Here is a 21,500-nt window from a genome sequence, read left to right as displayed (position 1 = left end):
TCTCCCCTCACTCTCTCTCTCTCTATGACAGAGCACTTCAGCTATGCTGTTGTATAGTGTAGCGCTCAGGGCTAATAGTGAAGCCTCAGATTCAGCAGTCTGTCTGGATCAGGAGAGATTTCAGTTCTATATTTCTGGTGTTTTCTGCTTGTACAGTCCGTGCTGCAGTTATGCACATTGCTGGGTTTTTAGCTTGTATCTCTTCTTCTGGAAAATGATGGGACTATGTGAAGATACTGCTTTAAGATACTGCTTTACATATGGTAAAGGATTATACTACAGAATGGTCCTGTGTTTGGGGTCTGTGTTTTATTTTATTATTTGAAGTATTTAGTAATTTCATGCTATATAATACAGCATTGCGTTGGCAAATGAGTCTGGGATTATGAGAGACAGATCTGCAGTTTGTTTCGTATGTGTAGTAGCTCCTTACACTTCTATAGTTCTGTAGTTTTTATACTGTTCTTACACTCTTTTTTCTCTTTTTCTTCTTCAGCCCGGGGCCACTGTCTTCAATAAGAGCTGCTTTTAAAAAAAGTTAGTTTAATTATGAGTTTATTATTATTGTTGTTGTTGTTGTTGTTGTTATTTCTATGTAAGCTGCATTATAATGTTTCCTCTACATTTACTGGACATATTTCATCTAGATTTCTGTGTTAAATTGGGATGCACAGTTTCGTAACTGAAATAATGTTGGATATTGTTTTTTGCAGCTTCAGTGAGGTCAAACTCTCAGGGAGACAGAGGGGCAGAGAGAAGGTAAAGAACAACTACAGGAGACATAGCTTTCTTCTCTTACAGGGCAGATTTGACCAGCAGTCATTTGTGGAAATTAAGGCTTAAATTAATTAAATGAATAAAAAATACATGGTCAATAATAATCATTTCTGCTAGCGCCCCTATAGGATTAGTAATCGCTTGTTGGAGCTAAGCTAGTGCCTTGAACCCCTGCACTGAACACCTTTTGACTGTTCTAGATTAAACAGGCCTTTTTAAAGCTTATAAATGCAATTCTATGTGTTTTTTTACGTGCACCGAGGTCAGCTTTGAATAACTTCCAGATGGACTAGAGGACTAGATGGTTTTACTCACTATCAGCTGTGAATCAGTGCGTGATTGTGTGATTCCTAATTATGTTGGTGATTAATCTGGCATCCATGACCTTCAGTCCAGTTCCTGAAGGACTAACCAATGAGAGAATCCGCCTAGCTGTATAAGCCTGAAAATGACCAAGGTGTGTTTTTTAGCTCCTACAAATCAGTTAGACTTCTCTGAAGCCCTAAAGGGCCCAAGGGTGTTTCCCACAGCTACAGTAAAACATATAAATATACAGCTCTGGAAAAAATTAAGAGAACACTTAATTTATTTTTCTTAATTGTGCATCTCTATGTATATGGCAGCCATTTTTTCCAGGCATTTCTTCAAACAAAGCTGAGTTAGCTGAATTTGCAGACTATGAAGGGCATAAAGACACCCAACAGCAATGTGAAAGACTAGTGGAGACATGAAAGCTGTGATTGGCAGTCAAGGTTATTTCACCATAGTGATTTTTGGATGTTTCAAAATTTCACTACTGTGTTGTTTAAATCTGATTAATAACATCTCTGCATTATAATTATTATAATCATTTCTTTGCATTATTTGAGCAGTTGTTTTTGAGCAGTGATTCTGTATAATACATTTTGGGGAAATGTTGTCCATGGTTCATGAAATACAATACAAATAATAATTTCCCTAAACACATTGCCTATGAATAGAAAAAACTGAGAAACTGATAATGTAGGGCAGCCTCCGGAGCTGTATTATTATAAAAGTATATTAGTTAGATAGGTTAGTTCTCAGATACTAAGATAAGATAATCCTTTATTAGTCCCACAGTGGGAAAATTCTCAGTGTCACAGCAGAAAATGGATTAAAAAAAAGGGAAAAGGGAAAGACACTCAGATGCAAAACATAGATTAATTACCACTATATACACAATATAAATAATAGTAAAAAAAAGCAATAACAATATTATTTACAGATTACGTACAGATAATTGACTCCATAAAAGATGGCAGATGCCACCACTGTGTCGAAGAAAGTCCTCAGGAGTGCTCCCTGCACCCCAAAGGATCTCAGTCTCCTCAGTGGGTAGAGTCTGCTCTGGCCTTTCTTGTAAAGTGTAGCAGTGTTGACTGACCAGTCCAGTTTGATTGTTCAGATGAACACCCAGGTATTTATAAGAGTCCACATTCTCGATCTCCAGGGATGTTCACTGATGGAGGGGGGTGTCTGCACCTGCGGAAACCCACCACCAGTTCTTTGGTCTTTAGATGGTTACTAGCTACGTGTAAAACTATGGAAAAAAATAAGTAAATAGTGTGTAATCGTTCACATATACCCTTTGGCAGTGGTTCCCAATCTTGGTCCCGGACGACCCTCTGATGTGCACATTTTAGTGTAAACCCTGCTCCAAACCAACTGATCACTGAGGTGAAGGTAGTGTGTAAGAGCAGGAAATCACTGGAGGAGCAGGAAATGTGCAGGGCAGGGCACGTAGCAAAACTCACTTCTCTTCCAAAACAATGAAATGTGTTTTCATCTGTGATGTTCACCACTGAGAAGAAGCGTCTCTGTTTTTCTCTTTTTCTGTTTTTCAGGCGTCCAGAGATAACCATCCTGTCTGTAGAGCCACTGCCGGCCACCAACTGGTTCCCAGGGGCATCTGGGGGATTTCCTGTGCACCCCCCTTCCTCTCAGCCTGTCTGGGATGGAGGGATTCACATCTCTGAACAACAGGTAGAGTGATAGTGACTGCTCCGCTGGTTGGTGTGGCGCAACAGATAACACCACTACCTGCCACTGAGCTACCACACCATGTGGGAGACTGGGGTTCGATTCCCGGTCTGGGTGACTATGCTGCGCTACACCAATAAGAGTCCTTAGACTCCTAAAACTACGCTGTCCCACCTCTGTAATACGAGTAACCTTGTAAGTCGCTCTGGATAAGAGCGTCTGCTAAATGCCGTAAATGTAAATGCTCAAACTTCCCATAACACAGGGTTTAAGCTAGAGATGCATGATGATATCATATTATTTTTATGCAGATGATTAAATGTTTATGATAAATTAAGCTGATATTAATTGAGATTAATTTCATTGATCTATACACTTTACATTTTGTGGCGGTACTTTAAACTTAACGCTAACAGTTCCACTTGAACATGAAATTAATGGAGCTTACTAAAGGAAAAGGCTGTTGAGCCTTCTGGAGGTGTTGTGGGCTTAGTTCAGTGAAACAGTGGATAAGGATGGTGCGTACCTGATGACCACTGTGAAGAGTTTGGGATGTAGTGGATGGTTAGTGTGTAGGTGAAGGGAAAGTTATGTGTAACTTAACAAGATGTGAAGGATCTTGTCATCTTCCATGTCCCAATGAAAGTGTTGCTGATCAACCACAGCAGCATTCATTGTTGTGTATGATCTTCTCATGTTTGTGTACTAATGTTAAATGTATTGCTGGATCATAAATGGTCACAGTGACCTCCAAATCCATAAGCAAAACCTCTTGACTCTGTGGATATATGTATCTAAACATGCATACATATATTCACATTCATATATTATGATTAGATAAACTGGCTGGAAACTGGAAATGGCTAAGCACCCACGCACACAAGTGACAGTTTCCAAAGAAAAAACAAAACCATTCAGATGGCATAAAATCAGTCAGTGTATGTGTGTGTGTTCATGTTTTTTGCTGCTTGTGTGTGAGTGATAACAGTGCCTCCACTCTCTCACGCTTCAGCCCCCACCATCCTATGACCAGGTGATTAAAGAGAAGACTCAGGAAAAGGTTGTGACCCCTACAGCCCCCCCACGCCGTTCACACACCAACACCGCTGCCACTCAGACTGACTCTGTGGAGCAACGCACTCACACACCACAATACACAGGAGCTACAGGTAAGCAAGAGTTCATACTCTTTGTTTAGTAGAGCCCAAACTACTCATTTGTAAGTGGTATGCTCACTATACATTAAATTTAATTTATTATGATCCATATTAGTTAATAAACTGGATGGCTGTTATGTCATAATTGCAATTAATAACATTTGCCTTATTATTAATGTTGATCAGAAATGCTTTATTTTTCCCAGTCTCATCGGTAGGGAAACCCAAAAAGCCCCCTAGGCCATCGCAGCCCAAACCACTTCCTGTTAACGTTACAGGACCTACAGTGGACACAGAAACTGCTACTGACCCAGATATAGCCACATCACCAGACTCCACTGAACCTTCCCCAAGGCCACACCCAGTACCCCGCCCTCGCGCCAAACTCAAACCAGCAGACCAGGTTCAAACGCTGGTTCCCCTGCAAGAAGGTGGCGACTGTGAGCCTGTGACTTCTTGGGAGAATGAATCACTTTCCCCAGGGAAGTATCTGAAAGAACTTTTAGAGGCTTTCGACTGTGATCCTGAGCTCGTCCTGCCCGGCACTGACAGAAATCAGGAAAACCAGAGTAAGCAAGAAGGAGAGGACCCAGCTGAGAACATGAATGGCCATCACAGTGACCGTAACATCCGGGCAAGGATCCAAGCCTTTGAGAGCCAGACCAGCACTGATGAGGCTAGCGCTCCACTTGCACGACCTCGCAACATTTACATCAAATTACCAGTGGGGCCAGCAAAACCATCCGTTGCTCCTCGACCCTCTCTCAGTAGCAAACCCGCTGAAGAAAAGCCTGCAGACACGCCAGAGGATTACTACGAGGAGGTTGATGCCCCTCCAATGCCCCCATCACCTGCTCCAAAACCACAACTTCCCAGAAAACCCTCCATGAGCTCCAAAGAGGGGCCCAAACCCCAGCCACTGTTTAAAACAGCCCTTTTACCCCCTCGACCCTCACTGGTCAGATCAAAAACCTTAGGCTCTCAAGATGAGGAAGCTATAAGTATTTTTAAAGGCCCTCCTCCTCCATTGAAGCCCACCAAAGATCTACTGAACATGAACAATCACAACTCCACCGCTCTGCTGAACGCAACTCAGACTCTCGCTGTAGGCGAGAACGAATACATGGACGGTCCGATCAGTAAGTCAGAGCGGTACAGCACAAACAGCTGCATTCATATAGCTCTTCTCTCATCCTTAGGTTTGGTGTGTTGGCCATTTTGTCCTAATGACTCCTCTGCCCACCAGGTCGTGCCCCAATTAAACCAGCCCGTGTAGGAGGTTTGTCCAGCCTGGCATCCAGCGCACAACCTGCTATCAGGAGACCCACGGTCATCAGAGTGCCCAGCAGAAGTTAGTGCTCAAGTCCTAAATCATTTGCTGTGACTTTACTTTATCTACAGCAGGGCTTTCTTTTCTCTTTTCTCTGCTCAGACCTAAGCAGCTATTGTAAGGTGATGTCCAGTATTTAAGTCATATGCAATAAGTGTGTGCACCCCCTTAACTTAAATATGGTCATTTTGACCACATTCTAAAGCACATTTTCTATGAATTGGTTAAATGAAGTGCTGAGTGATATGTCCTTAAATCCACATCACGATTTATTGAACGTTTTTACCTTATATATTAATATATGAATATTATATGAATATTACATAACAACAGTATAAGCTGATTGAGTTGGTCAGTTGGCTCGCTGTTTGAGTTCTTCTCCGTGTTGCTTCCATATCGTTGAATGGGAGGGGGTAGGGTCACGTGAATACACATAAGGTAGTATACTTATTTACTGTAAGGGGACAGTAAATAAGCACACACACTGGGGCAAGTATTTAAAGAATAATGTAATATAATAATTTTTTAAAACCACAATAATCAACATGGGAAAGATTACATCAATTAGAGGTTCTGAATATGGGCTTCGATTTTTTTTATTAATTACCCAGCCCAATGTAGATATAACAAATCTGAATAAAAATAATAATAGCTGTATAAAAATTGCCATAAAGTGTGCCATAACCGTTATATCCGTTCCATGATTTATGTTTTATTTTTCCCATTACGTAATATTCTATAAATCACCAAAAGTGAAGAAGTTTGTCTTTAGAGGATGTTTACTTATTTACCCGTAGAACAATCAACAATACACATCACTTGACCAAGGCTGCCAAATGTTTTGCTCTGTGACAGTATTTATCAATCTGTGTCTTTTCTAACCGGCTTTATGTATCTCTTTCAAAAGAAAAAACATACTAATCACCCAAAAAGTAGACATTAGGCTGCGTATGTATCCTTTATTTCACTTAGCAGCAGAGAAAAAACGAACCAAACCAGGATAAACATTAGTAAACAAGACCTGGAAGTGACGGTAGAGTAGTAGAAAGTGTAGTATGTCAGTAGTGTCATTAGCCAATATTTACTGAAACACACTACTTAGCACGGTTTCAAGCTAATCTGTCCACTATGTTGGCATCATTAACCACAGGATCCAAGTCAGTATTAGAGGTTTAATGTTTGCACTCATTTGCATATAAACTTTACGGACAAAACTAATGGGACACATCTCTTATCATTGAGCATCATTGAATTCAGGTGTTTCATTCAGGCCTATTGCTACGGATATAAAAATCAAGCATCTAGCCATGCGGTCTGACTACACACTACACACATTAGTGCAAGAATAGATGGTTCTAAATAAACTGTGAGTTGTGTTATTGAAAGGTTGAAGCGTTGAGGAGTGGCAGACCACATAAAGTTACAGAACAGGGTCACAGAGCTCTGCTGACTCAGTAACTACAGAGCTCCAGACCTGCTGTTAGAGCTGCACAGGGGGGACCAACTCTATATTAATGGTATAAGAATGGGACATCATAAAAGCTTGTGTAGGTGTAATGTGTAGGGGTGTCCCATTACCTTTTTCCATATAGTGTATCAGTAATAAACACAGATACAGACTGTTTAATTGTAAGGGATAATGAGAGGTCAGAAATGATCATGAATAAAAACTGGTTTTGATGCATTAATCCACACACACAAGGGGAAATACTGTTCATATAAGGCAAGATATTAAGCTTATATGAACTATGTACTATTTATATCTAAATATGTGTGTATTCATAAATTGCATTTGTTTTCCACAGATCAGGAGGAAGCATTTGATTTTCCCCCTCCTCTTCCAGTTCAGAAAGCTGTAGGCGCCTTCACACCTCCACCCAAACTTACACACAAGGTAAACTCACACAAACACCTACATCTACTCACACACAAGGTACATTTCTCTGAGGGATGATTTAACTTTAACTGTAGGTGGTAGAAACCAGTATATACCCTTCCCCCGTCTTACAGTAATCATTAGTAAATTCACTTTTTGGTCCACATAGACAGACAAGACTTAAGGAAACACTCTCAATGAATACTTCTAAAGCAGAGTTCTGGTTCTATGTTGGCTTACTGATGTATGTTTGAGCTAGACTGGGTAATGTAACACTGCTTTCAAAACACATAGAAACCCACTGACTCCGTTAACACTACTGATTATTAACTATACAGGAGTGCAGTACAATAAACACATTGTTATTAGCGATTAGCTAATTGGTTTAATTGGTAGCCACTTCAGAAGCACAGTCATGCTGCTCCAGGCCTTCCATTCCCCAAACTAGTTCCACAAAGTTGGAAGCATCTAATTGTCTAAAATGCCTCTGTGTACTGTAGCTAAGCCCAAACCCTGGGAATTATTCCTCTTCCTCCTACAAACTTTACTGTTTGCACTGTGTAGTCTGGTGTGTAGTGCTCCAGGTATACGCCAAACCTAGAATCCGACTGCGAATCAGGCTGCCAGATCAGACTGGCACTGCCAGATAGTGAAGTGCGATTTATTATTGAGGTAAAGAATGCCTCAAGACCTCAAGACCAATATCTTTTGGCTGCAGGTCTGTTGGTGTGATTAATCCAGCTCTAAATATCTGTAATATTTACAAAACCATACACAACTCTGAACAACCTACTGTATAGAACTGTATAGAATGTTGGGTATGTTACTGTAATGATGCTTGATTAAACTGGTCCTTTCGTGTCATTTCTATTGGTCCATTTATCATGAAATGTTCAGATGCAAAAGCTCTAAAACTGGACATCATCCTGTCTTCCATAGTCAGTGACATTCCCATATAAGGAACTCGGGGACTTATCTTTGAATCCACATAGAGATCCTCATTAGGCTGACTCACCTCAGCCTGATTGATTATGCTGAACAACTCAGACGTTTCCCCTTACCTTAGCCTGAATGTGTCTCCAGAGACAAGCCCAGTCAGTCCGCACAGATGCTGCTTTGTTCCAGACCAACTGTAGAGGTCAGTTTCCTCCTGCAAAGCAAGCTGAAAATGCCAGCACGTCCTTGGAGATTCCACTCAATGTCACTAAGTTACACAGCAACCAAATGTGTTAAAAGTCCTGCGCTGCAAATCCAAGCTCAGCTTTATGCTGTCAGAGATTTCACAGGTGATTTAATTGTATTAAACAGAAATTGACATACTGTATATAGTACATTAACAGATGGGTGAAGCTATATGGTGGTTTCTAATAAAGTCTCCAGTGAATGGATGTTTAAGGTGTGGGTTTCTGATAAAGTGGACAGTAAGTGGACATCCAGGGTAGGGTTTTTTATTAAAGTGGCCAGTGAGTGGAGGCACAAGGTGGGGTTTATGATAAAGTGGCCAGTGAGTAGAAGCACAAAGTGGGGTTTCTAGTAAAGAGGCGGGAGCGGTGGGTAGCCATCGCTGCGTTGCCGCAGGGAGCAGAGAGGGTGAAGGGCTTTTCTCAAGGGCCTAAGGTCCCAACAGTGGCAGCTTGCCAAGCCCAAGTATCAAACCCAAAACCCTGTCGTCAATAGTCGGTGCTCTAACCCTTTACCATCTGAGCCAACACTTCAAGACGAGGTTCAAGACAAAGGATTATGATAGAGTGGCCAGTGAGTGGATGCACAAGGCTGGGGTTTCTGATAAAGTGGCCAGTGAGTGGATGCACAAAGTAGAAGTTTCTAATAATGTGGCCAGTGAGGGTAGAAAAAGACATAAAGCAAATTCTTAGCTCAAATCTTAGGTCATACACTATACTGAATTCTGTTAGCTGTCGATAAACCCTGGCTGAAATAAGAAGTTCTTTTGGTTCTGTCTGATCTAGGAGTCGTTCCGCAGCGCTGCTAATATGGTCCTGCCCCCACGGTAAGCATGACTCTATATCAACCTCACCTCAGCCTCACACACACAAGCACAAACAGTGAACAAACATTATAATCATGTTCATATTCACCTTCATTTCTACTAGTACATTATTTTTTCTGGTTCATTAAATACAGATGGATTTTGGTCCCAGAGGGGAAATCTGGAAACTACAGCACTAATAACTTATAACACATAATTCCACACACTACACATCAGATTCTTCGATCTTTGACCTTGTGATCATCTGGTCCATTTCCTCCTGTCCTTTCAGCCCCAGCGGAGGTAAAGTGCCCCCCCCTCGCCCCCCTCCAGCTAAAACAGCCCCAGCTCGGCCTCCCCCGCCACGTAGAAACAGCGTCCAGCTGCCCATTGTCCACCAGACGGCTCCACCTCGATACTCACCCCAACCGCTAAACAAACAGAGCCGCAAAACACAGAAGAAGGGTCCGGTCCTTCCTCCAAGACCAAACCCTGGCCATCGCCTCTACAACAGTTACACTGTGAGCCTCCTACTGCTTTTAAATGGTTGTGTGGAACATTATACATTACTGTGTATTTAAGGTCTGTGTATTTCTGTGTACTCTTAGCAAACACCAGTGCCTTAAAGATCGGATCAACCTAAGAATAGACTGGTTCTTTTTTTTACCCTGTTAGTAAAGTATATAAATCTTTCACTGCCATGAAACATCTTCTGATTTTTGATGACATCACCATGGCAAAACAATATCATGTTGCACCTTCCTCTCCCACCAACCCCACCTAAAACTGACTGTTTTTATAAATTACCATAAATTCTGTGATTAAAATGCAGAAAAATAGATTCAGTTCAGGTAACATTCACACTGTTACATGCCATGGTGATCATGATGTCTTACCATTTGGCATGACATATTTTTGCAGTCGTTTATTGTTATAAATAATAATCCTCAACAGCTCAAAGGTGTTTCACTTTACATTAAAACAGTGTCCCACTATATTCAGCAAAAGTGAGACAGGATTAAAACCCACATTATCAGTGAATAAATGGCTGTAAGTTTGATGGTAAACATACAAATTGTAAGCTCACCACTCTAGACAGTTCAACTTAATAAATATTCATTAAATTAAATGGCACATAAATGGCATATATAGCTAGTATCCCCAGCCAGCATATGGATGTGTTCAGTTCCATCATGCACTCACCTGATTTACCAATGGTGTGGGTTGATAACTGTAAATAGTACTAGACTCACATTAGGAGAGCTTTGGAGATGTTTTATTGAACACAGTAATGTAAAACTACAACTCTCTGAATGAACGTTATTAATATTTATTCTGATATTAATGTTTTACTGAGGAAATATAAAAAATGTCCAGATAAGGAGCTTTAAGGCTAATATATATATAGGGCTATCCCATCACACCATGCTACCAGTGTTGGGAGGGATATATATATTTAATTTACATGAAATCACAGTAAAAAAAAAAAACGTTAATCATATGACAACAACAAATTCTTGAAAATTAGCTCATGTCCACTTCTAAGAATTCTGTTTTGAATACAGCATACACTCAGACCACTTGGTACTCGGTATCTTTGTGTTCCCTGATCATTATTCTAAAGTGAACGCTTTCTTACCTGGTTAAGTAAAGGGACAGAATGAATGACGGGTTGGTGAAATTCTGTGTGAGGATGCCTTTTTTTTGTGTCTAACTACAGTACCTATTCTCTTTTTCCATACTTGTCGATGTAGCTGGAAATCCCACACGGCATTGCTGAGTTTGACTACAACGGCACCCAGATGGGCGAGCTTTCCTTCCAGGTACAATCACTAAAGTCAGTTATATACAGAAGTGTGTTACTTCACTAGTTACATGTAGTGATGTAATCAGGGTGGACTGATAATAATAATTTTTTGGGCTCCATCCATTCATTGTTTCAGATCCTGAGCTGCTGTACTGTAGCTCACACGTCTCACTTTAAAGCTTTACCATTTTATTTCATTTCTAAATGATTCAAAATAAAGAGAATAGAGTCTATTAGACTTCCGGTCCAGTACTGGCAGAGGCTGGATGGAGCTTCTACTACTGCAGTTTTCCACCTGCTACTTTTGCTTTTCTCAAGTTGTTTTTGGAAAGGTTCTTTTACTGCAGTCCATATCATTTACTGCAGGCACAACATTTTACTGCAGGATGGGGAATTCCACACATCTCTTTTTATATCCTATCTTCATTCTCCATACTTTTTGAGTCTGTTTATTTAGTTTGTATGTTTGCTCATGAACTCAAGCCCCAGTCGCAAAAAGCTGACATGCATGTTCTTTGTCCACTGTAGAAAAATGAGGTGCTGGTTCTTCTAAACCAAATAGACAACAAGACGTTTGAGTGCCAAGTGGGGGATGTGAAAGGAACAGTGCAGAAATCTCACATTAAGATCATCACACCACTAGAAAACTACTATAAGAACACAAACAATCAGGTGCCAGCACAGGTAACCAACATCAGTTATTCGTTTCATATCATTTACTTCTGCAAACTGCTTCGTAATTTGTATTCTTTCTGTCTTGTGCTTGGACAGTGCATTAATACAGAGTGTTTATCTGTAGGAGAGAAGCTCGAATCAGGCTTTTGAGCATTCGGAGGAAAACGACACCCTCGAGGTTCAGGCTCTGTTTGACTTCACTCCAGGTAACAGCAAGCACAATAATGCATGAGAAGTCATGCTATACCGTGAGATATCGGTCCAGGTGTCCTGCAGTTGTAGGCCTTACACCTGCACACCTGTGCCACAAACCATGGCATAGCATGACTTTGAGGGTATACCACAGTTCTGATTGTACTGATATTTATTAGAGTTTAGAAGACTAGTTCTGCAGCTCTCTGTTCTCCACCTCCTGAGTTACTTTCTCCTCAGTTTAGTTCTCCTCATCCGTGTTTGATGAGCTTAACCATGTCCTCATAAAAGATGTCTGCCGTCATTGCTTCACATCAGTGCTTCAGCTTACAGATAGAGAAGCTAGCGGTGCTGGCTGTAAGGATGTTATTAGCTCATTGGAAGTTCGCTAAGGTTCGTTACCCGTAGCTACTACTTTTAAATGCCGGACGAGTAAGACGAGTAAGGCTGATACCTACAGAGGTTAGTTAGAATGCTGTTATCGTGAGATACTGGCACTCATAGAATGCCTCTCAGCCAATCACATTGCGAGATCAGAACTAACTGTGCTATTATAAGAGATACAGGATTGTTTTGAGGCAGCACAGACATTGACAGTGCTAGCTTTCCTTATAGTGATAGCTGGCCAGTGAGCAAAAGTACAGACAGGCTTCTGACTGCTGCTACTCTTCTTAGCTTCGCTCTGTACTTCGGTTCATGTGCATGGGGATCACAAGCAGGCAAGGGTAGGGTTTGGTCTAGATTATCATCAGATATTTTTGAAGAGGAATAAGACATGAACTCAAAGTAGAACAGAACAAAAATATGTAGACTATATGTACAAAAGTATCCAGATACTCTGGACTTTTAATGAGTGAGTTCAGTTGATTTTACGATGCACCCATTACTGACACAGGCATTTAGTTGCGCATGCACAGCTTTTTTAATCCCAGGGAAAAGCACTGCCAATATAACAGGAAGCTCTGGAGCAGCCATGCATGAGTCTAAAGCCACCCTGCCCAATGCCATCCGATAGATTGATAGAGGGGTATAAAGCCCTAAAGCACCGGACTGTGGTGCAGTGTTACTGAAGCTCCAGCCAATACCTCTGAGATATGTTTGAGTGTCATTTTTAAACTATAACTAATCATCTATTATCAGTACCTGACCTCACTAATGCTCTCATGGATGAATGCCATCCAATCCTAACAGCATTGTTCCAAAATCTAGTGGAAGGCCTTTCCAGAAGAATAGAGGCTGTTACTGCAGCAAAGAGAAAACAGACTCCATATTATTACCCTTAATTTCAAAAGCAACTCTGGAGGAGCAGGTGTCCACAAACTTTTGTACATATCGTATGTATGTATAGACCCACACTGTTACACCCATTGTGAGTACCATTTAAATGCCTACTAGATTGGTAGCTAACACTTTCACTAATCACTGTTGCCTCGAAGTGTGTGACCGTCTGAACAACCCCATACAATCTGAGGCAAGTGTGTGCTGATTTAGGCATGCAGTTAGAGACATGCTAATTGCTGTGGAGTAAGCTTTCATTACTTGATAGCTAGATTAGCCAAATAGCTCCAGTGCTAGGAGCAAGCCAGGAGCAAACTTCAGACATTAAACATGTCTTGGCTTTTCAGTTACATTTGAGGTAAGCAGCTCCCTTAAAGTCCACCATGCAGGCCTGACTGCATTCTACCCCACCTCCCAACCCACCTTTGTCAGGTGATGAACGCCTTACAGTCAGGCCTGCCTGGTGGAGTCTAGAGTGCTGCATCTCATACAGAAATAGTTGAGGAAATCTTCAGCCCTTTACCTCAAATGTAACTGATTAGCCAGGACATGTTTGATGCCTGAAGTTTGCTCACTCTGGCCCTTTTCGGATAAGACTGGACGCTGCTGCTTCGTACTTGATCAGATGAATATTGAGCTGTGGAGCGGCTTTCTCTAAGACTGGACTAGAAATGCTTCTGCTGTTTGAACTGGTGTCCCAATAGCCTGTAGTAAACAACTAGGTTTTTTTGTTGTTGTTGTCAGAGGGTCCAGGAGAGCTGGCGCTGAGGGCAGGAGATGTGGTGACCAATGTGGAGCAAGTGGACAGTGAGTGGTATCTGGGTGTATGCAGAGGGATGACCGGTTTCTTCCCCATCAACTACGTCAAACCACTGGTGAGGGTTAAGCCTGTGTGTCTACTTAAACAGCAACTTTTAGCACCAATAACATAAACCCATATTGAGCCTTGCAAGCTATTACCAGCCATAATAAGAGAATGTGTATATTCATTTCACAAGATTACAGTATTTACATTGAGCTCACTGAAGCAAGTGGAGAAATTCAGATTCTAAATTTGCAGTGCTTTTATGTTTTCATAGTTTTTGTTATAATCTGAATGTGATTCATTTGAATTAGCCTGACAAAACTACAGTAAAAACAAAGAGGATTCATTACAAAACTGTGAAATTAACCCTCTGGAGTTTACAAATGCACTGGCGCGTCAAATTCAATGTTTCTTGGTGTTTTTCTATTAATCTTTGCAATAATACAGCACAGAAATACAGTTCAAACATTGCTCACATCCATAGTTATGAGATTGTAAAGATAGGTCGAGAGATTAGTCTATGCTTTTCGGCGAATCTAACTGGTGGATTCGTACGTCCGTCATCTCCCTATTACTGGATTTGTGCATTCCGCCTACGCTTTGTGTGAAACTGACCAATGGACACGTCTTCTGTCAATCTTGTCTTCTGCCTCTCGTCGTATATAAACAATTTTATTCGTACATTCCACTGCTTAAGTGAAGCTAAGACTCATTTCAAGAACCCATTTCAAGAACCAAAACAATTCGAGTAAAGATATGTTTTCACAGGAAATATGAAGATTTTGAAGAATATATGAATATATGAAGAATTTCTTAGGGTCATCTCTTCACACTGTGATCTAGGTCTTGTTATAGAAAGCTGAGATTTTTTTAAATGCGTAATTACAGTGAAATGATGATATAATGCAACAGTAGTAGCTCTACACTGAGAAAAAGGAAGCACTTCATTCATTCATTCTTGTGAAAGTAAATTCTGATTCTCTTTCTGTCTAAACATCTCCGATGTTGATCCATAAACATCTCCAGTTACAATTTTACCTCACAAAACTTGGGTTAGTGTAAATGTAGTTCCTTAAATATGACCTAATCTTTCTGTAGAAACAGTCTGGCCAACCTGCTCCAGCTCCAACTCCTGTTCATGAGAGGAAAGTCCAGCCAGCACCTGAAGTGAGGTAAGAAAGATATTTGGACATTGTTTTATGCTCGAAGTAGTACACCTTTCATGCACAGTAAAGCTTCAAATTAGACTCCTTCTGTGTGTTCGGGGTGTACAGTCCATCATGATTAATTTATCTGAAATCGAATCTAATTATACTCATGTGCATAGGGGTCCGCGGTGTGTGGCGAGGTTTGATTTTGAAGGTGAACACAGTAGTGAGCTGTCGTTCGTTGAGGGCGACGTGATCCGGCTAAGCGAGTATGTGGGAGAAGAGTGGGCTCGAGGAGAATTGGGAGGCAGATCAGGAATCTTCCCTCTGAACTTTGTGGACGTGCTGGAAGATCTTCCCCCACCAGTGGAACAGAATCATTCCAAGATCCCTCTGCCTGGTAGGCCCACTAACACACACTCTTGTCTTAGTCTTAGTCCATCTAAGAAAATGAGATGTTTATCTGACCGTTGAGAGCTTGTTTGTTCAAAAACAACGCACTAAGATTAGAATAGTATTTATATAGGTTTGTTTATGTAGTGCCTTCGCAAGCTTGTAGCAATTTGCTGCTGTGAGAAGAGTAAAGTGTGTTCTCTGTCCAGTAGTTTATTGTAATGAGCTCATGTGAGTTTATCAGTCACTACCTGTGTTAGCTGACCAGTTGTATATATATTTATATGAAGGAGGTTCACCCAAAGCTTTACTTTTTTCTCAGATTGTACACATTTACAGCAGTTTCAGACTTGCCCAGGAGGAACTTTTCTCATTTTCGCTAACTTCATGTCTGTTGTCTAATAAGTTTGAAAGAAAAAAAGCACTTTCAATATTAGCTCTTGTTTAGCATTTCTTGTTGTTATTTTGCCCACGGTGATACAGGGCACTTATTGCTTAGCCTATGAGACAGAGTTGGGGGTGGAGCAATTATTCTCTGTCCTTGCACCAAAGTGTCCAAACAGCAGAATCATTTGCTAGCTTCTAACGTCAACTAAAGACGCACTTAATAAAGCACTAAGATCTATTAATAGCTTTTGTAGCATTCTAGGAATTGTTGCATTAGGGTTATTGGGTACTCATTTCTAGCAGGACATTGCTCAAAAGTATCTTCGAGGTCTATCAACAATAGCTTTGGATATTCGGAGTAATCGAGTCAAGCACTTTTGCAAGTCGCTCTGGATAAAAGCTAAATGGCATAAATGTCAATGTAAAACGAGGGATGGGGCACTGATTAATGTTTCTTATAGTCTCTTACAGTCAAATCTGCCATCATTTTAAAATTATTGGTATTAATATGAAGTTAGCCTCTCTTTAAAAGCATCTATATTATTGCCCATGGCTTTAGAATGGGATGTCCAACAAGTTCATAGTGTGATCAGAGTGTGGGTGATGGGCATGGATAACAAATAAGGTAATGGGAAAGAGGAGAATGGTACAGTGTGTATATGTGTGTGTGTTCAACACAGTCATATAGACACATATGGAAACACTCCATAAACACACTACAGTACAGTTCAAACCTGAACATGTTGACTGTGTGTGTGTGTGTGTGTGTGTGTTATACATAGAAAAGCAGCACATTATTGTGTGCTCTTGTCTTTGAGGGGTGTGTTAGATACACTTATACAAAAGCATTCATTACTCAGGTATTTTACTCAAATATTTAGAGCAACATGCAAACAGGAGTATCTTTGGTTAAATAAACACTTTGCTGTAATTAAAACCTGAAACCGTTTTAAAGCAACACTATGTAGAACCTTTACCTTAAAATATGTGCTTCAGAATCTTGTGGGGTGCTCCACTTACTGTCCAAGAGAGAATAGCATGTCTTATCGTTGCTATTTGGCGCTAAGCACACTGCTAACTGCAGTGTGTAATACTCGTGAGAACTGTGGACTGCTGCCTACCTTGAATCATACTTGTGTAAAGTCCTGTAATCTTACTCTACCGCCTCAGTCCACATGCTTCTTCTGCATCTCTCAACTTGTGCCCTTTAGTGGTGGCTAAAAGTGAGATTTACACTTCCTGACTGTAGGGGGAGCCCAGGAGCAAGAAAATGCTGTGTGGGAAAGCGTGTCACATTATTGTATGTATTGTATGTATTGTTGTCTTTGAAGGGTGTTTCCACATGCTTTTGTATAAGTGTATCTAACACACACACACACATTGTATATGTGTGTGTGTGTGTGTGTGTGTGTGTAAACACTCCCCTATGCTGGAACGTGAAGAATGTGCCCATCTGTTTGTGTTTCATTAGGCGCTCTGTGTCTGTGGTATGTCAGCTGTGGACAGTACTTGACCCATCACCCTGATTTAGGGACAGCTGCTCATAACTGACCTCCAATTTCATCACTATAAGAAAAAAAAGTGCAGAAATGTGTTCAGATCAGTTTGAACTCTTTTCTGTCCTGGAATATAAAATCATAAAATATGAAATCCACATCAAACTGAATGAAACTAGTGTACTACTATTACAGTGACTTCTGGTGTTCATTTAAGGAGAGACGTTTTGATATTACAAGAGACTTACTGGAGTTAGAGTGTCCTCACATTCTTCATAATTTTGCTCACATATTTAGAGCAACATGCAAACAGGAGGATGTTTGAGTTAAATAGACACTTTGCTGTAATTAAAACCGGAAACAATTTTAAAGCAACACTATGAAAAACTTCTACCTTGAAATAATCTAAACCTTACCTTCAAAATCATTGAAATGCTCCAGTGACCGTCTTATCTTTGCTACTCCGGGCTCAGAAAACTGCTAACTGCAGTCTGTAACACTCGTGAGAACTGTGAAATGCTGTGTAATGATGGTTCTGTATCTCTCAGCTCATCCAGAAAATTGCATCCTTCATGGTGGCGTAATCTGCTGATTATTTTCTCCGTTAATCGATTATAATTATTATAGTTTAGCTTTTCAATCTCTGAAAGTATTGAATAATTGGTGGGTTTGAAGAATTTTCTGTTCAGTTGCAATTTTTTTTACACAGTATACTAACCAATTTTATACCATGGTATACTTGAAACTGAAAGAATTTCAGTGACACATGACACACTGAATCACTATATTGAATATGTATCAGAAAAACACATTACATTACATTAATAATCATACGTGTTCTTTGTGATTTGCTATTGACATAGTACACATGTAAAATATGAAAGCAAAGAAAATATGGTCATTCTTGTTCACCCAAGAGTAAACACAAACCCTTACCTTTCATAACTTTGCTGTTGTGCAAAATCTCGATGAATCTTGATTTTTGCCTTTTTTTCACATTTGAACATAATTTGGATTGTGTCACAATTTCATGATGAATGGACCTAAATGACTTGGAATAAAATTCCATAGAAAGCTATGCAGCTTTTTTCTTCTGATGTAAAGTTGCCATTCATAGATTATAAAGTTTTTGCATGACCGGGACAATTTACAGAAAAGGTTAGAGGTAATTCTGCCCCTAACCATGGAATTGTTGTATGAAGGCTACTGGTTACCAGTGTTGCACCCCCCCCCCCTTTTTGGTTGACAGACCAATGTACAATACTAAAATTTCTTCTCTTTGCTTTATTAGGTATGGCCGCCTCACCCAGCATGCATACTGCACCCGCATCTGCTCAGGTATCACATACACACCTGAAGACACACCTTTGGTACAGCTGTGCCAAGCAGTATCATGATTAAAGGCCTTAGACAGATCTGTCACTCATGAAAGCTTTAATTTTATTAATTAAACATTTAGAGTGAATTACAATCAGGAGTTGGAATATACAGTTAAACGGTTCTGTTTGGGGGTCCTGAGGGGCTGTGCTGGGAAAGACTGATTTAAGGTCAGCAAGGCCAAAGCAAACAAACAGTACAAGTTAAAATCCCAGAAGTATTTGATTCCCAAAGACACCATTTCCTGTTTACCGCTTTATTATTATCTGTTTACACATGTTTCTGCCTGATAACTTGTTTAATGTCAGATAATAATGATTGACAAATTACACTCAACGGTATTATCCTGTGAATTACATTGATGGTCATTATAAAATGGTTTGTGTGATGTATTTATGTCTTCATACAGTGACCAATTACACATATTAACCAGCAAGGTCTTCTGTGTGTGTGTAAATGTACTCCATGGAGGTAGTTTTTAGCTTGATTTTAATATTAGCTATACATGGTATAGTCTAAATGTCTGAAAGCACATTAGGCAAAGTTGAGAAGCTAAAACTATTGAAGTGAACTTCATGGTACATCAGATAAGTGTCAAATGTGTTGTGAGTCTGATCTCTACCATTATTGCTTGTTATTGATATTGCCCATTGATATATTGATATAATCTCTACCATTATTGCTTGTTATTGATATTGATTGTGTTCAGGCGACTCTAAGCTTACATTGAAGCAAAAGAGGGGCACACCACCAGATCCTAAAAACCTTAGATCATGTTTTTGGTTTATTTATTTTGAATTATAATAATGGCTTATGTATACCGACACATAAATATATGGATTTTACAATTTTGTTGATTCACCAAAGCCTACAGTGACAATAAAGTTAATTCTGTATAGCAGAATATTGATATTCCAACTATTGTGTGTGTGTGTGTGCATAGGTGGAGGGTCATGGGGTGGAGTGGGCCGTGGCTCTGTATGACTTCACACCTGAAGCAGAAGACGAGCTGCTGTTCGTGCAGGGCGATATGATTCTGGTGACAGATCACCTGGACTCAGAGTGGAGCAGCGGGAGGCTGAACGGCAGAGAGGGTATCTTCCCCACTGCTTTCGTACGCCCCTGCTCAGGTACATTGGCAAAAACAAATATACCATAATATTCCTGTCATTCCTGTTAATAGTCTCTTAATTTACCCAATTATTATCCAACACCTGCTACCTGTCAGTGGCATTTTCTTTCCAAATTGACTTTAGCCCTGCTTTGTGACACTTTTAATAATATATAATAATAATTTCACTGATTTACACTGCACTGTAAAGTTATGGGCACAGCCTACATTTTACAAAAGTCTGCAATATTGTGCACTGTGACACGTTCAGAAAGCAGTCCGGGCAGAAGCTGTCCTTCTAACACTGGGAAGGGGCAGGGCTGATGTATGCTGAATGGGCATATATATATATATATATATATATATATATATATATATATATATATATATATATATATATATATATATATATATTGATTTCATTACATCACAAAAATGTCTGTCTACACAAAAATGACTGTTCTAACATATATAATTTTTTTTTAAATATATGTTCATATTTAATTTAGTTACTTTTAAGGTCTGTGTATTGATGCTGTCCCTCAAAACTCTTGTAGCCCCATAACTTAGAATCTGGCAACTGTTCTGTACATTGAGCCAAAATCAAATTCTGTTGAATGGACCAATAGAATGATCCAAAATGACTGGGAATAAATACATTTTTTTTTTTTTTTTTTTTTTCGCAATATATCGCTGCTATATTTTTGACATACTTTTTGAGATGAATTTACAATAACATGATTGTACGTAGTTTGTACAGGGTGTTTTGCACACTGCTAGACTGAAGCTTACGTTTATTTTACATACACTGTTGCCATCTAGGTGTGATGGGTAGGAAGTGCAGTTCAGAGAATGTGAGCGTTCACTATGTTTACAGTGAATGATGTAGCAGGGTCTGATCCTTACAAACCCTAACCCTAATGGGTTATTTTCCAGGTATGGTCTAGGGAGTGAACAAATCGTTGTGTGAGCTTAACAGTTTAGAAAAAAAAGAAAAAATGAGCCCTTTAACACTCAACCAATACTAAACAACCCTGTGTGATCTGTGTAAAGAAACATTAATGCAGGTCCTATTTGAGTGTATGTGTTGTGTGGTGGAAATGGATGGAAATGGTGTTACTGAAGTCTTAAAAAGGGTGATGTATTTACTGAACTGAATGTGTTCTCTGTAAAGGCGGTTTCCCGTGAATGCTTATTAGCAGACCAGTTGGAATGAGGGTGGAAGAACTAATGAAGAACCCAGCTGAAGAACCTAGCTGAAGTGCCTTACCACTGGTTCGACTGCGCTCGACTGATCTGCCAGAAGATGCTTCCATTACTGCTGTATTACTGTCCAGCCCATGCTGTCCTGCTGGATCAGACGGTTGTGGTTCGATATTTTTTTCCGCTGGCTGCCAAAATCTACACCCTTCAAAATGGTTCTGCAAGTGTCCTCTAATGTAGGATTGTCACAACTCAAAGAACCATTTAAAAGCCTCTTAAGTTCTTGGTTCTATAGAGCACCAAAAAGTGTTTGCTACTGTAACAGAAGCCTTTATGCCAGTAAGTCTTAAGAGCATAGATATTTATAATAATATAATATAATATAATAACTTATAATATAATATAATAAAATAACAAAAAATTACACATAGAAAACGATTTGAAGAACCTCCACCAACTATAAACGGTCTAGGATGCACTGGTAAATTGGTACAGGGTCT

The 21,500-nt window shown here is 39.9% G+C and overlaps 1 protein-coding gene across 1 annotated transcript in view; it reads left to right on the top strand.

The window, feature by feature from the left end:
- The window catches only part of sh3d19 (SH3 domain containing 19), a 32,460-nt gene extending 11,260 nt beyond the window's left edge, over positions 1–21,200 (top strand). Inside the window, exons 3-20 of the mRNA XM_072670172.1 lie at positions 497–537; positions 714–759; positions 2,643–2,781; positions 3,791–3,947; positions 4,142–5,074; positions 5,182–5,286; positions 7,071–7,159; positions 9,109–9,149; positions 9,421–9,649; positions 10,883–10,951; positions 11,464–11,619; positions 11,735–11,816; positions 13,825–13,955; positions 14,984–15,057; positions 15,213–15,433; positions 18,601–18,647; positions 19,630–19,816; positions 20,972–21,200. Of these exons, the coding sequence (XP_072526273.1) occupies positions 497–537; positions 714–759; positions 2,643–2,781; positions 3,791–3,947; positions 4,142–5,074; positions 5,182–5,286; positions 7,071–7,159; positions 9,109–9,149; positions 9,421–9,649; positions 10,883–10,951; positions 11,464–11,619; positions 11,735–11,816; positions 13,825–13,955; positions 14,984–15,057; positions 15,213–15,433; positions 18,601–18,647; positions 19,630–19,816; positions 20,972–20,985 (2,761 nt within the window). The 3' untranslated portion in view covers positions 20,986–21,200. The remainder of the gene's footprint in view (positions 1–496; positions 538–713; positions 760–2,642; positions 2,782–3,790; positions 3,948–4,141; positions 5,075–5,181; positions 5,287–7,070; positions 7,160–9,108; positions 9,150–9,420; positions 9,650–10,882; positions 10,952–11,463; positions 11,620–11,734; positions 11,817–13,824; positions 13,956–14,983; positions 15,058–15,212; positions 15,434–18,600; positions 18,648–19,629; positions 19,817–20,971) is intronic.
- The last annotated feature ends 300 nt before the right edge of the window (positions 21,201–21,500 follow it).

The sequence above is a fragment of the Salminus brasiliensis genome, chromosome 24 (assembly GCF_030463535.1).
Source record: "Salminus brasiliensis chromosome 24, fSalBra1.hap2, whole genome shotgun sequence".
Lineage (NCBI taxonomy): Eukaryota > Metazoa > Chordata > Actinopteri > Characiformes > Bryconidae > Salminus > Salminus brasiliensis.
The sequence above is the reverse complement of the archived record's forward strand: the minus strand, read 5'-3'. Positions and strand labels throughout refer to the sequence as shown.